The sequence below is a fragment of the Barbus barbus genome, assembly GCF_936440315.1.
Source record: "Barbus barbus genome assembly, chromosome: 12".
In the NCBI taxonomy this organism is placed as follows: Eukaryota; Metazoa; Chordata; class Actinopteri; order Cypriniformes; family Cyprinidae; genus Barbus; species Barbus barbus.
Window position 1 is genome coordinate 3,623,935 of NC_136740.1, and position 16,065 is coordinate 3,639,999.

At 37.2% G+C, this 16,065-nt stretch overlaps 2 protein-coding genes across 6 annotated transcripts in view; both read right to left on the reverse strand.

The window, feature by feature from the left end:
• Nucleotides 1–3,608, reverse strand: part of LOC306878505 (type II inositol 1,4,5-trisphosphate 5-phosphatase-like) — a 35,172-nt gene extending 31,564 nt beyond the window's left edge. For 2 of the 5 annotated variants that reach the window (XM_079430940.1, XM_079430944.1), the window contains exons 1-4: nucleotides 2,728–3,564; nucleotides 1,714–1,811; nucleotides 1,606–1,635; nucleotides 1,365–1,475 (exon numbers count right to left, since the gene is read on the reverse strand). In XM_079430940.1, coding sequence (XP_079287066.1) covers nucleotides 1,365–1,475; nucleotides 1,606–1,635; nucleotides 1,714–1,811; nucleotides 2,728–2,762 — 274 coding nt within the window. In that variant the 5' untranslated portion in view covers nucleotides 2,763–3,564. Of the gene's footprint in view, nucleotides 1–132; nucleotides 384–1,364; nucleotides 1,476–1,605; nucleotides 1,636–1,713; nucleotides 1,812–2,727 lie in introns of those variants that run through there. The other 3 variants (XM_079430941.1, XM_079430942.1, XM_079430939.1) reach the window with 2 other exon arrangements.
• Nucleotides 3,609–4,968: 1,360 nt separating this feature from the next.
• On the reverse strand, nucleotides 4,969–15,596 carry LOC306877879 (uncharacterized protein). Its single transcript, XM_079429893.1, has 9 exons — nucleotides 15,375–15,596; nucleotides 13,931–13,994; nucleotides 13,344–13,622; nucleotides 12,765–12,796; nucleotides 11,999–12,094; nucleotides 11,722–11,881; nucleotides 11,573–11,637; nucleotides 11,372–11,479; nucleotides 4,969–6,322 (listed from the first exon to the last, which is right to left on the reverse strand). The coding sequence occupies exons 2-9, from the start codon at nucleotides 13,992–13,994 to the stop codon at nucleotides 6,071–6,073; spliced, it is 1,056 nt and encodes a 351-aa protein (XP_079286019.1). The 5' UTR covers nucleotides 15,375–15,596; the 3' UTR covers nucleotides 4,969–6,070.
• Between the last annotated feature and the right edge of the window lie 469 nt (nucleotides 15,597–16,065).

Below are 16,065 nucleotides of genomic sequence, written 5' to 3' on the forward strand. Positions count from 1 at the left end.
AAACTATAAGCCGCAATTTCACACGAACTTCAACATCTAATCACACAGAAGAGCTGTGACTTCCCTTTGCAAGCAAGTGGTGTCTGAGTTTCTATATGACCACAAATGATCTACAACCGTGTTGCCGCTTACCTTGTAAATTTCTAATATTCTTCCGATTAATGAGCACATCTGCTGAGCCCCTGATACTCGCCATCAGCGCTCAAGTGATGAAGGTCCTTCCAGCGTTTGTTAAACAAGCATATTTCCTCTTCAGACCTTGATGATTTTAGCCGTCAGATAGAATTACTTTCAAGCGTTCATGTTCAAATACACTGTAGATCCACAATCATTACAGCAAACAGCAATCTGCTACCTATTCTGTATGTTAAAAGCCACAAACTGAGTAGAAGCAGACAACCTACTTTTTTGAACTCAAACTCCGCCTCTCACACCCTTCTGTTCCTCAATCTTATTCTCTCTCTCGCGTCTTCCTTAACGTGTATGTGCTAGATTTATAAGTTGTCTGAGAGTTGGGCACACTGGCTGCTTAGCTTCTTCAATCTGAATAACCTATAGATGTTCAAGGTTTATTTTGTGACGATATATATAGCACTCGCAGGCTGTATAGCTGGGCTTCCCTCTCATTACGCAATGATTCCAAAAGTACCATTTTAGCAGGTAAATGAATGACAGAACCAGTCAGCTGATGTCTTTCACTTTCAAACAGCTTTGCTCCGTCTGAATGGGTTTCAGAATTTCATTAGCATGAATGGAAACACGTTTGGCAGGTTCGCTATCAATGAAATGTTTTCTTCTGCATCACTGCCATGTGGATTCCCCTTCATTTAATGGACTAGTCAACATTGTTCTGCACAAAAGCATCTAAATATGATTAAATGTGTTCTCATATCAAGTCTTTTAAAAGTTTTGGGCTCAGTAAGATTTATGTTTTTGAAATAAGTCTCTTCTGCTCACAAAGGCTGCATTTATTTGATCAAAAATACAGTAAAATCAATAATATAGTGAAATATTATTAACATTTGAATATATTTTAAAACGGAATTTGTTCTTGTGTTGGCAAAGCTGAATTTTCAGCAGCCACGACTCCAGAACTCAATCATTTATTATTATTAATATTAAAAATAGTTTTTGAGGAAACTGTGGTATATTTTATTTTTCAGGTTTCTATGATAAATAGAGAGTTCAAAAGAACAGCATTTAATTGAAATAGAAATATTTGGTCACATTATAAATGCCAATAATGTCCCTTTTGATCAATTTAACGCATCCTAACTGAATAAAGGTGACATTTTTCATTATTTATTTATAACTTACTTACTGATCCCAAATCTATGAAAAGTCATGCAGAATGTGTGTCTTACCACTCCATGCCCGATTGACTTTGCTGAGGAAGAGACGGGTATGAGAACCAAAAGGTAACTTCAGCTCCAACTCCTCTTCAAAAAAAGTTACTCGTACCCGAGTATCTGCACCTTTGTAATGACAAATAAACTAGCTATTAAAGTAGCTCTGAATATTGATGCATTGATATCTACTATAATAACTTTGATGATGTGGTGCAGCAAACACTACTGCAACTGTAGATATCATAGAAATGCTCACCAACAACAGCAAGCTCATCTGGAGATGAAACTGTGAAGATATCAGATAAATCTGTTAGATTTTACCATGAAAGCATGCTTTCACTTAAATCATTCCTTCAACAATTACCTTCAACAACTGAGAAGTCATAAGAAATGGGTATGATTTCATCCAGTGTGACATCATCACCAGTGATGGCCATTCTTCGATGGGAATATATGAATAACCTGAAAAATAAAAACCATTAATAAAGCCTTTCTGGTTTGTTTTCCCAGAAGAGCAATTTTAATGTATATACCCAGCTAAGAAAAATATGATCTATGAACATTTTGCTAACGTTCCCATTAACTTGTTGTTTTTTCTCTCTTATATATATGAACATTTGAGGCAACATTAATGGAACAATCGATTTGATCACTTTGCAAACATTATGGGAACGCTACATTTCAATGTTCTCCGAACCACCCAAAACTACTACGTTTTAGATTTAGATTAACATTTAAAAAACCTTTCAATAACAAAAATATTTCACCAAACGTTCAGTGAACAATGTTAAAATAATGTTTTTGTGCTAACGATGTGAGATCATTATCAAAGAAGGCTAACATCAAACAATAATTCTTATTATTATAAATGACAGAACATATGTTTATAACTTTAAGGGAACGTCAGCTGGGTACCTGCTAAAACATATGTTCAGATTTAGATGTTAGTCTCAACTACAGACTAAACCCTACAAAATTCCAATTGTGGATCACGGAGTAATGTATATTAATGTTACTGATTATTATAATGGTTTTCGTAAAATAAATTATTATTTTTCTACTTCATACTATATGGAAATTAAATAATATATATATTGAATTTATTTATATATATATGTATGTATATGTGTGTGGCTGTACATACACATGTAGTTGTTATGTTAGAAGCATTATTATTCTCATTTTAATATTTTGAATTGTTTTTGGCTTATTTTTTTGTTTTCATTTAAATGTTCAGTATTGAAATGTTGTTGTATGCATTTGTCAATTTTATTTAATTTCTTTATTTTCTTAAATGTATTTACAGAGTTTTGACTTTTAGTTACTTTTTCTCATTTGTAAGTCGCTTTGGATAAAAGTAAAGTTAAGTGTAACTCACGCATGTTCGTTGTTCTGCTGCACCAGTCCGATCATTTTGCTCTCTCTCACATCATTCAGTAGTGAAACACACTCCAGAGCATAAGTTGGGCTGCTAAGGATAACTAACACAATGCATTACCTTTCTATCAACCGAGATATTATAATAACCGATGTTCAACTTATGAGGCATTTTTAACACCGTGCACTGGCGGCACCTAGCGGACACGCGAGGAATGGCACCCTTTTCCCATTAAAACTGGGCATGCTCGATAAAATCACGAGAAAAAATATTAAATTAATAAAAATTCCGCGTGTGCTTAGTAAAATACAGAAATGCAGAGAATATTAACTGCGTCAAATTTCATTATAATTTAACTATATTTCTTATATGCACACATAGAGCACAAAGTTTCGCAACAACTTTAATTCCGTATAACAACACATGCAGTCGATTTCAAAATCACGGCTTTACTCTGAACAGAAATAGCAATGCAATCCCGGTTTCCGATGAGCGCTGAGAGGATACTATAGTGCAGTTCTCTCCTTTAGCCAAAGTCTCTTGAATAGCCACGGATTGATCCATTACTCACAGCCAGTCTGCGCCGGATACTTCACACGCAAGAGGTGACATTTACGATCATTTACATCAACAGACGATCAAAGTGTGTCTGAAGTGTTGTCCTGTCTTCATGAGTCCAGCGACTTCCCGTCCGATAATGCCACGCAGCACATTCAAGAGTTCATGCCCAGAGCTCAAATCCCAGCTTTATCATGGCGTCTGTAATCGGTTAGCAAGAGCCACGCTAACAGAGACACTTCTGACTTTCTCTTCTTTAGGTGTATTACTTTTCTTCTGGCTGTCGGAGACTGCAGAGACCCCAAACTCGGATCCCACCCACTGCTCCTTTCCGACACATGCACTAGCTGTCGCTGTCGACTTCATTACAGCATGTCTGTCTAGTATGGAGCATGCAGTGTTGGGCTAGTTACTCAAAGACTGGAATATATTACTAGTTACTCCTTTCAAAAGTAATATTGTTACTTTACTAATTACTTTCTGGCAGCAGTAATTAGTTACATTACTGTTTCTTCACGCCTCACAGAAGTTGTAACTGTGTATAAATTCTTCTAGAATGTTACTAATAACATATTTCTGCCTCGTCATTTGACCAAAATCCACATTGGATCGCAGTCAGAAGTTATTAGTGATTAACAGTGACATTTAAGTTTAAATGTGTATTAATCTCATTAATTGTCATGTGTAGCTTGAAGTATTTTTTACATTACCCATATATTTTATGTATTTGATCAAATCACATAAGTTTGTAAGAAACTGTTTGATTTTTCAAAAAGATGTTTAATTATAGTAATATAATGTAGCACATGTTGATCAGAGGGATGTAATGCCAGAGTTATGTACAGCCATAACTTACACAACAGTGTTCAGATCATCTTTTTTCCTGACAGAATCAATATAATGCAATATTTCCATCTGCTGAATGTAACTTTTCCATATTCCAAGCTTGCCTGCTGTACTGGAGACATCACATGCATGTGCGAGTCATGAAAATGATGAAAATAAATCTAGGAATTATTTGATTGTTGGATTTTAAATCAGCGGGGTTGAGGCATTGAAAGTAACTAAGCTGTTTTATGGATAGTAACTGTAATATTATTACTGAAATCTTATTATTAATTAGTTACACTACTAGTTACTGCAAAAAGTAATATTATTACAATAACTAAATTACTAGCAACTTACTGCCCAACACTGATAGGATGTGTTTCGCATGGAAAAGGCCTAGTGTAATTTCTGAGTACAGCACACTAGTATTAGCCTATTGTTACTAATAATAATAATAAAAAAGAAAAAAAAAAAAAAAACTGAAGTATCACATGGTCCTAAGTATTCAGACCCTTTGCTGTGGCACTCATATATTTAACTCAGGTGCTGTCCATTTCTTCGGATCATCCTTGAGATGGTTCTACACCTTCATTTGAGTCCAGCTGTGTTTGATTATACTGACTGGACTTGATTAGGAAAGCCACACACCTGTCTATATAATCCTCCTCACAGTCTTGTCTGTATGCTAAATTCCCAAACCTGCATAATTTTTAATTGGTTAATTTATGTGACCAGTAATCAGATAAAACAGATTTAAAACAGACTGGTTAACCAGGTTGATCTAATACAGTTCAAGAAATGTAATACATTTTTAGGAGAATGCAAAGACTGCAAGTAAATAAATGCAAAACTGAGAAGTGGGTGCTGAGAAGTATTTATTTATTAATTTCAAAAGCAGTTATTAAGATCTATTTCTTGCTGTCAGATTAAAGCAGTACAGAATAATAAACATGTTCATGCAACTTTTATCAACGGAGCTGTCAAAATCCTAATCATGGCGTTTATTAGTAGTGTTACTCTCACAGAATTCAAATGTTATAGCTTATATGCTCTTAGATCTGTACACTTACATTTTAATAAACAATTTATTTTTCTGCAAAAATAAAGCTTTATGTTTATGAGTACAGGCATTCATATGACCAATATTATAACTGCTTTATAAATATTTTACATTGTCTAATTTCCATTCAGATGCATAAAGTGCATACTCCATTTGTTTGACGTTAGCTGGTTTGTACATAACTATTATTTTTGCAAACACACAGAGTGATATCTGCCTGATTGGACAACCTTTTTTTTATTTCATATAATTAGTTTCAGAAAATGGATTATCTGAGCATTCTAATAACATGCTTTGGAGTATTTTGAGTAATATAGAATAGAACATTGCTTTTAGAAAGCACAAACTCTGTGTATAGTGGACACCAAACAAAACACGAGTAAGAAAACAAGCTTTAGATAACTATGATTGACTGTAATCAACATTTAACATATGTACACTGTAAGAAAACTGATTTTTCACAGATGTTTTACCAGTTGCACATTGTTTTAGGGTTGAAGGAAATGTCGATAGTGGTCATTTTCTGCCAGGACATTTTTTCTTCTTACAGTGTACATTTAATGCCCAAAAAAAAGAGAGAGCAATAATTAATCAAGGATACACAACTCGTGAGAGGAAGTGTTAATATATTCCTCTGTGGATCATTTCTGTCTAACCACAGATGCCAATGGTAAAGCTTATTTGGCATCTATACACACACACACACACACACATTCTGCTTCTCATGCTGATTTTATAGACACACACACACACACACACACACCGTCAATTGCTTACATCACAAAGAATGTAAAAGTGACAGTACAATAAGTACAATCAGCTTTAAAACACACATACACTCTCCTAATAGAAAACGGTGCTTCCATGGATTGCCTATTAAATGTGACTTTGTTAAGCTCAAGTGAAGACTTTGACTATCCAGAAGAGCAGCAGAGAGGCCGTGAGCAGTGTGGGACAGTGAGGACCCCTGGTGGCAGAGCTGGGCATGTTCACGTCACCTGTCAGTTTGAGGCATGAGGTGGTTATAGTGGCATTGCAGCACTCCAAGTGACAGGCAGCACTGGTGCTTGTACAAGCTGTCATCTTTCTGCAATCTGTACTGCAACCTGCCTGCCAGCTCTCTGTGCTGCCAGATGTTGTCTTTTGTAGCTAGGAAATGAGACAATGAGTTCATTTAACATTCATGTATAATATGGTGCATTAGAGCATGAGACCAGTATTAAACCAAATATCCTTCAACAAACAATAGTTAAAATGGTTTAATGTCAACATAAAATGAAAATCTATAAAATGAAACTGTTTACTCTCTCAATATAATGTGAATGTGTGTGTGTCTATATTTTCCACCTTTAATTCTTAATTCTGTGTTATTTGCCATTTCTTTGTAATTGTTTGTGAAATTTACTAGCAATTTCTTTGTGAAAATTTCTACACTACTCCCCCCCCAGTGTATATGCGTAAGATCCCAGTGACATTATCCCGGACGAGCCCCCATTTATTTTAACAGTCCCTTTATATGGACAGACTCATGTAGGGGAAGACAGGGTGTGTTATTTAAATAGATTCATGTAGTGGTGATTATTGTGGGGTATAAAAAATATGTGTGTTTGAGGGATAGTGATGAAAAGGCTTGAGGGGAACCAAGAGCTTATAACTAAAGGTTACACCAAATATTCTAAACTATTATGATTATTATTTAATGATTATTATAGAGTCCACATCAAAGGCTGATGACATTCTATTTATTATAAGCGCACACTGCAGTTTTGTACCAATTTAAATAAGTAAACTAATTAATAATCTAATTTTACACAAATTGTATAGTAACACTTTACAATAAACTTCCTTAGGTAACTACATTTGCTAACTTGAACAATGAAAAATTCTTCTGAAGCATTAATTAATCATAGTTAATGTTAATTTCAACATGTCCTAATACATTTTTTAAAATCAAAACTTATATCTGTTAATATTATTTAATGAACCTGAGCTAACATTAACTAACAGAGAACAAATTTATTTTTATTAACATTAAAAATACAAAATAACATTAACAAAGATATATAAATAATGTAGCAAATGTATTGCTCATAATTGGTTAATGCTAGTTAATGCATTAACTAAGGTTAACTATGGATTGTTATTGTAAAGTGTTACCAATTATGTTTTGGCTCAAACCTTACATTTTGATTTAATCATAATTCTTTTCCCAAAGACAAAAACTAAAAAATATGTATATATATATTTAAATATTTTATTATTTATTATAAAGAAAGACCATATATTTTCTCTAGACATAAACCAAAATGTATATATATGTACTTTTTGGATAAAAGCGTCTGCTAAATGACTAAATATTTATTTATTTAATTTAAATATAAATGTTTATTTTAGTTTACTTTATTTCCAGTAATATATATATATATATATATATATATATATATATACACACAGTGGTGTGAAAAAGTGTTGGCCCCCTTCCTGATTTTTATTTCTTTTGCATGTTTGTCACACTTTAATGTTTCAGATCATCAAACAAATTTAAATATTAATCAAAGATAACACAAGTAAACACAACATGCAGTTTTTAAATGAAGGGTTTTTTTATGATGGGAAAACTAAATCCAAACTCACATGGCCCTGTGTGAAAAAGTGTTTGCCTCAAAAGCTACACATCATGTTGAGATCCAAAGAAATTCAGGAACAAATGAGAAAGAAAGTAATTGAGATCTATCAGTCTGGAAAAGGTTATAAAGCCATTTCTAAAGCTTTGGGACTCCAGCGAACCACAGTGAGAGCCATTACCCACAAATGGAGAAAACATGGAACAGTGGTGAACCTTCCCAGGAGTGGCCGGCTGACCAAAATTACCCCAAGAGTGCAGCGACGACTCTTCCAAGAGGTCACAAAAGACCCCACAACAACATCTAAAGAACTGCAGGCCTCACTTGCCTCAGTTAAGGTCAGTGTTCATGGCTCCACCATAAGAAAGAGACTGGGCAAAAATGGCCTGCATGGCAGATTTCCAAGATGAAAACCGCTGCTGAGCAAAAAGAACATAAAGGCTCATCTCAGTTTTGCCAGAAAACATGATACATGATCCCCAAGACTTTTGGGAAAATACTCTGTGGACTGACGAGACAAAAGTTGAACTTTTTGGAAGGTGTGTGTCCCATTTCATCTGGCGTAAAAGTAACACAGCATTTCAGAAAAAGAACATCATACCAGCAGTAAAATATGGTGGTGGTAGTGTGATGGTCTGGGGCTGTTTTGCTGCTTCAGGACCTGGAAGACTTGCTGTGATAAATGGAACCATGAATTCAGCTGTCTACCAAAACATCTTGAAGGACAATGTCCGGCTATCTGTTCGTGACCTCAATCTGAAGCGAACTTGGGTTCTGCAGCAGGACAATGATCCAAAACACACCAGCAAATCCACCTCTGAATGGCTGAAGAAAAATAAAATGAAGACTTTGGAGTGGCCTAGTCAAAGTCCTGACCTGAATCCTATTGAGATGCTGTGGCATGACCTTAAAAAGGCGGATCATGCTCGAAAACCCTCCAATGTGGCTGAATTACAACAATTCTGCCAAGTTGAGTGGGCCTAAATTCCTCCACAGCGCTCTAACAGACTCATTGCAAGTTATTGCAAACGCTTGATTGCAGTTGTTGCTGCTAAGGGTGGCCCAACCAGCTATTAGGTTTAGGGGGCAAGCACTTTTTCACACAGGCCCATGTGGGTTTGGATTTTGTTTTCCCTTCATAATAAAAAACTTAATTCCAAAACTGCATGTTGTGTTTACTTGTGTTATCTTTGATTAATATTTAAATTAGTTTGATGATCTGAAACACTAGTGTGACAAACATGCAAAAAAAAAAAAAAAAAAAAAAAAAATCAGGAAGGGGGCCAACACTTTTTCACACCACTGTATATATGACAACTTCAAAAAACCTGTTTTTGTGATGTCTTTTTTAAAACATGCATCATATTTTCTGTCATGAATTAAGAAAAAAAAAACATACAGTGAAAATAATTAAAACCTTCAATAATTTCTGCATTCAGTAAAGATAGCCAGTATCTGTTCGGCATATCAACACTCACCCGAAAAGGCTATTTAAACAAAATTGTTTCTTTCAGTCTTTTTTTTTTTTCAATTAGACAAATAAGAATGCACTTTAAATTGATGACACAGACATTTTACATGGTTTTTAATTGTATTCTCATAGATTTAGATCTAAAATAAAATAAAGTAATAGAGAGTTATCGATCTATGCTGTGAATGTCCCTTAACTCTAATAGAGGGCACTCATCTAATCAAATAAAAAAGATAATTAGGACAATTAAACCTAACTACTAAGTGTTACATGTCTGTTTCTGTTTAGTTCTCTTTTGCCCTTATTTAGTTCTTCCTGTTCTTGTTTCCTGTCATTAGTTAATCATCGTTCATCCTCATCACCTGTGTTATATTAATTCTTGTTTCCTCGTTTGGTCGATCCCTTTATAAGTCCTGAGTTCTCCCCTTGTCTTTTGTCAGATCTCGAGTTAAAGTAATGTAAAGTGTGTTGATGCTATTTAATAAAGAATACTCGTTTTCGTTTACTCCTTCATCGTGCGCTCATTCCTAAAACACCATACGCATAACAGAAGTTCTGACCAAACAGAAGATGAGGAGGCGGCTGGTTTTGGTTCCCCGCAAGGGATATCCTGGGATCCTCAGCCCGCTTCCTCCGCCCGCGGCGAAGAAAGTTCCACCGTCCGAGGCGAAGATGGTTCCGCCGCCCGCGATAAGCCCGTCGCCGTTCCCGGCCAACCCTAGCCCGCCACCTGAGAATGTGACAAGCCCGCTGCCTGAGAATATGGCAAGCCCTGCTGCCTGCAAGCCTGACGGTTCTTGCCCTGGAGCTCCTGGATTTGGCGATACCCCCTGAATTCTCGGCTCCTGTCCTCTCCCCAGAGCCCGCTCCTCGACATCGCCCTCCTGTGCCTGCTCCACACCAGCGCTTCCCTGTGCCCGCTTGTAATAAGCATTACCCAGTGCTCGTCTCTCCAGAGCCAGTCCCTCCAGTGCCCGCTTCTCCAGGGCCAGTCTCTCCAGTGCCCGATTCTCCAGGGCCAGTCCCTCCTGTGTTTATGCTAACAGAGCGCCCCCAGGAATTAGTGCCCTCCAGTGCCTGCTCCTCGCAAGTGCCCTCCAGTGTCTGCTCCTCGCAAGTGCCCTCCAGTGCCTGCTCCTCGCAAGTGCACTCCAGTGCCTGCTCCTCGCAAGTGCCCTTTAGTGCCTGCTCCTCGCAAGTGCCCTCCAGTGCCTGCTCCTCGCAAGAGCTCTCCTGCGTCTCCGCTGGTCCCGTCCAGCTCTCCTGCGTCTCCGCTGGTCCCGTCCAGCTCTCCTGCGTCTCCGCTGGTCCCGTCCAGCTCTCCTGCGTCTCCGCTCCAGAGCGCCCTCAAGTGTCCGCTCCTCCAGAGCGTCCTCAAGTGCCCGCTCCTCCAGAGCGCCCCACAGAGCCCGCTCCTCCTCAATGGTTCCCTGAGGGGAACTTCCCCAAGAAAATTTTTGGGTGGGCCATATAGCCACACCCTAGGGCCAAGGCCACGGAGCTCCCTGATCCGCCATGGCTGTCCAAGCTCCCTGACCCGCCATGGCCGTCCAAGCTCCCTGACCCGCCATGGCCGTCCAAGCTCTCTGATCCGCCATGGCCGTCCAAGCTCCCTGACCCGCCATGGCCTCCAGAGTCCCCAGTCCCGCCATGGCCTCCCGAGTCCCCAGTCCCGCCATGGCCTCCCGAGTCCCCAGTCCCGCCATGGTCTCCCGAGTCCCCAGTCCCGCCATGGTCTCCCGAGTCTCCTGATCTGCCCTGGAGGCTTCCCTCGTCTCCTCCCTGTCTTGGCCCTGCTCCAGCCTCCAGGGCGCCCACCCCCACCTTCTGGGAGGGGGGCGATAACTGTTATGTGTCTGTTTCTATTTAGTTCTCTTTTGCCTTTATTTGGTTCTTCCTGTTCTTGTTTCCTGTCATTAGTTAATCATCGTTCATCCTCATCACCTGTGTTATATTAATTATCTTGTTTCTTAGTTTGGTCGATCCTTTTATAAGTCCTGAGTTCTCCCCTTGTCTTTTGTCAGATCTCGAGTTAAAGTAATGTAATAAGTAACATTAAATTATAAAATAAATACTAGATTTTTTGTTTGTTTTTTACTTTACCATGCAGTAGTCCTGACCAACTGGACACAGCACCGGATTGCTTGTGGTGATTGCATTGGTTTTGTAACACGCTGCTCCATCACACTTGAAATTATGACACTTCTTGCCCTTTTAGGAGTAAGAAAAGCAAAGAAAAGTCAGAAGGTGGCAGAAAATGTTCATTTGTGCCATAAAGTGACAAATAGCTGTGCGTGTTCTTACATTGTTTGCTGTGGTGGTTGGACCGGTGGTCTTTGTCGTTGTTGTAGTGGGTTTTGTTGTAGCTACTAATGACGAGATAGCAGTAATAAAACAGTCAATATTCAAAAGTAACCACTCACATACGTTAGAAATAAAGAGTTGGAAGTTACCTGTCGTACTGACTGAACTGAACATGGCAAGCAGAGTATTGTTGAGGCAGTTGGTTGTGTTGCAACAGCTGACAGAGCAATTAGTGAGAGTCCCGTTCCCGCAGGACACTCTACATGAGGCACTGCAGCTGACAGAGTAACCTGCGTTCCCTTTCATTATCTGAAGCACAACAGAGCGAGAAGTAACTCTTTAAATTAAGCTTGCATCAGTACATGATTTGCATGGATTACTTTCCACTGGAGGTTCCCATCTGAAAGCACAGCACGGCAGACTGACCTCACAGTTATTTTCACTGGATAGGCAGTGATTCTCCGTCATGTTCATCATCTGATTAAAACAATCGTTCGTGCAAGCAAATGCTGGACAGGATAGCTATTGGAGAAAAAAGCAGTGGCAGTTCAATAATTGTTACACATATGTGACCCTGGACCACAAAACTAGTCATAATTTTTCGAAATTGCGATTTATAAATCATCTGAAAGCTGAATAAATAAGCTTTCCATTGATATATGGTTTGATAGGACAATATTTGGCTGAGATACAACTATTTGAAAATCTGGAATTTGAGGGTGCAAAAAAATCTAAATACTGAGAAAATCGCCTTTAAAGTTGTTCAAATGAAGTTCTTAGCAATGCATATTACTAATCAAAGATTAAGTTTTGATATATTTACTGTAGGAAATTTACAAAATATCTTCATGGAACATGATCTCTACTTAATGTCCTAATGATTTTTGGCATAATAGAAAAATCGATAATTTTGACCCATATGTAATTTTGGCTATTGCTATAAATATAACCCAGTGACTTAAGACTGGTTTTGTAGTCCAGGGTCACATATATTACACTAAGATATACTTAAAGCCTTTTGGAGTAGGTTTAGCAAGAAAATACTATTTACGTCTTTCAGAATTTCATATTTAATTCAATATGTTACTTGCCATTTCTTTGCAGTTAATTATGAAGTTTGCTTGCAATTTCTAAGTAAAAATGGTTTCATAAATCCTACACTTATTTTTTATTGTACTTTCCCAGCACTTACCACAGTGTGATTTTCTGATGAAGATGTATTTGCTGAAACAATAGACAAACCAAGACAATAAGAAAAAAAGAAAAGAAAAGTTGTTGGGATTTTAGTGTTAATGTTTTTATTTATTTATTCTTTTGGCTAAATCAGGCACAGATTTTATACATCTTCATAAATGTCATATCACCATATACTTATTGTTCTATTAATTTTTTATTATGTATATCTATCACAATATATATTGTCATTCAGTACCATATTGTTATTGGCACAAATAGTGTATATAATCCCTCACTGCTCTTTATCGTTTATAATATCTCTTTCTTCGTTATATGTCTATGCTATTTCAATTCTGCAATCCTCCTGCACTGCTAAACATCTTTAGTTGATTTTGAAACATTAACAATAAAGATCTATTCTATTCTATTCTATTCTATTCTATTCTATTCTATTCTATTCTATTCTATTCTATTCTATATTGTTTTGTGTATTAATGTGTATTGTTATGATTAAAACTACACATTAGACATCACTACCACTACTAAGAAAAAGGCATACAGAAAGAAAGAATACCTGTCTCCATACTAGTAATACCTGTTGAGGCGACAGTAGCACTGTTAGAAACAGTGTTCTGAACAGTGGCAGATGAAGCTCCTGTCATTGAAGAGCCTGATGTGGCCATCTGCTCTGTAGAAATGGAGGAGGACACGCTTACTGCATTCGCAGATTGAGTTGTCGAACTCTGATCAACAGGGCTTGACATTGTAGATGATGTTGCATCTGTTGTCAGAGTGGTTGCTGTACTAGCCGTTGTGCCAGTTGTCCATACTTTAGAGAGCAGACTCATTTGCAATAAAAGAAAAAACAGGAAGCCTGTTGGAAAAACAGATAAAGGACAGCAAATGTCTGTGACAACTAGGGCATTTACTGTATTTGCATGGGGTTAAATGTAACTTGGCCAGTTGAGAAATGCGTGGAAAAACATGCACACAAGAAGCACAAGCAGCAAGAATAGATGTTTTTTATGTGCAATTTACTCAGAAGCTCCCTCTGCTTCACACTGTTAAAAGTTGTAACCTGCAATTGTTACCATAAAGAGCTATACCCATAAATATTAGTTTATTTAGATGTTACCAAATATTGATTTAAAAACCATACCATGAAAAGATACAATGACAAACCTGTTTTCGAAGACCTCCGAGTCTTGCTTATATCGATAGTGCAATATATTTCTCCCAATGCCATCTGAAAGCATGAAATACTGATGAAATACAGTACGAATATTAATGTGTTTATTAATGTCGGTGAGCTTGATTGCTGATTTGACGTGTTTAAAAGAGTCCAACAACCCACATAAATCAAGGCATGTATCAGGATCAGAAAAATCCCTTTGCCTGTGAATTATTCTCTGATGGTGGTTTGCATCCATGACGTTCACCGAGAGCTATGCAAACCTGAGCTGTCATAATTGGCATTGTGGAACATACCTAACCTCCCGTGACCTCTGAGCATGATATTCTGCTTTGATCTGCAGTGGAGCATGTCATCAGAGACAATTTCTTCTAATAGATGTCAATTGTTTGGCTGAAACAGAGCCACATTGATTCGGTTTCCACCGCCGCATGGATTTGAATTTGAAACAGGTGGCATCTCAGTGTGGCTATCGACGTTACATCAATGTTACCTCACATAAATTGCAATCTTCGTTTCAATTTCTCTGGCAGACACATCGGGTTACAAAAGTTCCCTTGCTACGAGGCTGCTTGCCCACACACAATTAACAACTTGTTTGTTCTCTGTGAATCCCACGGGCGTAAGTGCAAAGCACGGCTTGTTACCCCTTTCCCCATGAGGCGGTGATCAACCCCGTCATGAAAACTACCCTGGAAACCATGTCTTGTTCACCCAAATTATAACTCTGTCTCTTTCCATTCCACAGTAATACAGTCATGTTTTTAAATGACTTTGACCATCTATTTGGATTTCTCCTCTTCTCTAGCTTGCTTATTAATCAAGTTGTCTAATAAACCTGGCATTGAATATTACAAATATTTTTGGCTTTATTAATTGCATTTATTTGTTGATGCACTGAATAAAAGTGTGAAGCATTTACAATTTTCACTGAGAAATTGCTAGTAAATTTCACAAAGAGTTGCAAAGAAACAGCACAAATGTTCTAAAAATAAACATCAGATATGTAATTGACTATTAATGATGTCCTGTATTTACCAATGATTTGATATTGTTATTTGTTCAAATATCTACTGGGCATTACTCACTAACTTTTATAATATAAAATATATTTTTATAACTGATACATAAGAAAATAAAATGCTTAGATCTTATTCCAATTCTCATTCATAAAGCAATAAATCTCGAAAGACATTTATATCAGTATTTGTCCAATAAATGCACACATGTAATATCTAGCATCTGCCATATGCAGCATCTTGGGTCTTTTCTAGATTCTCAGTATAACTTGTTTGAAAACAAGGCAACCCTCTCTACGCAACAGCATCTCTTGTGAAAATCTGTCCAGCTACGCCTATAGCCCACAGCTGGACCCAAAAATCTATTTATACATTTGCAACGTCTTAATACGACATATTGAGAAATGTTGCTTACCTTCGCCGATCAGTGGGGAAGCACAGATTGGACTGGAGTTGGAGTAACAGCTGTGGATGAAGTTAAGAGTGTCTATATGATCCTCTACCCCTTTCTCTCTCCCTCTCTGTTGCTATTTGCTCCTCCAGTGCTGGTGACATCAGAGGGAAGGTTTCCTAATTAGTGGGAACTCTGATAGGATTGGTCTGCTGATCGTGTGCTTAAACTAGAATGATGGGGTGTGCCTTTATTGAGATGCATTCAACTCTCTATTGGTATTATGAGTTATGTTTATGAGAAGTTAAGCTGCTAGAAAAAAAAGTGTAAAACCAAAAATGTAAAAGCACAGACTTTTTATTTGATTTATTAGCATTGCAATAATAATAATAAAATATATGTAAACAAATCATATAAAATAAAACTAATATTTAATTTTAGTGTTGACATGAGAACTCCTTTAATATTTAGAAAGCATCACAGGATGCAGGAAGTTGGTTGAAAGAACATCTATTGCAGTGCAAGCAGAATACAAAAACAGCTCAAATTAAATTGATTTATATGAAATAGTCAAATCACAAAAAAAAAATAAAAATGAAAATCAACTGAAACAGCTATAGTACCCTGGAACTAAATAATACTTCTTTGACTACAGGAACCTAAAATATCATGAACTCAAGCATGGAAACAAAATTAGAACCATGGAAATTATTAA

Coding starts and splice junctions, on each gene's coding strand:
- LOC306877879 (XM_079429893.1), bottom strand. CDS start 13,994: ATGGCATTGGGAGAAATATATTGCACTATCGATATAAGCAAGACTCGG. Junction 13,623..13,930: donor TCGGAGGTCTTCGAAAACAG/GTTTGTCATTGT, acceptor TTTTTCCAACAG/GCTTCCTGTTTTTTCTTTTA. Junction 12,797..13,343: donor TGCTACTGTCGCCTCAACAG/GTATTACTAGTA, acceptor CTATTGTTTCAG/CAAATACATCTTCATCAGAA.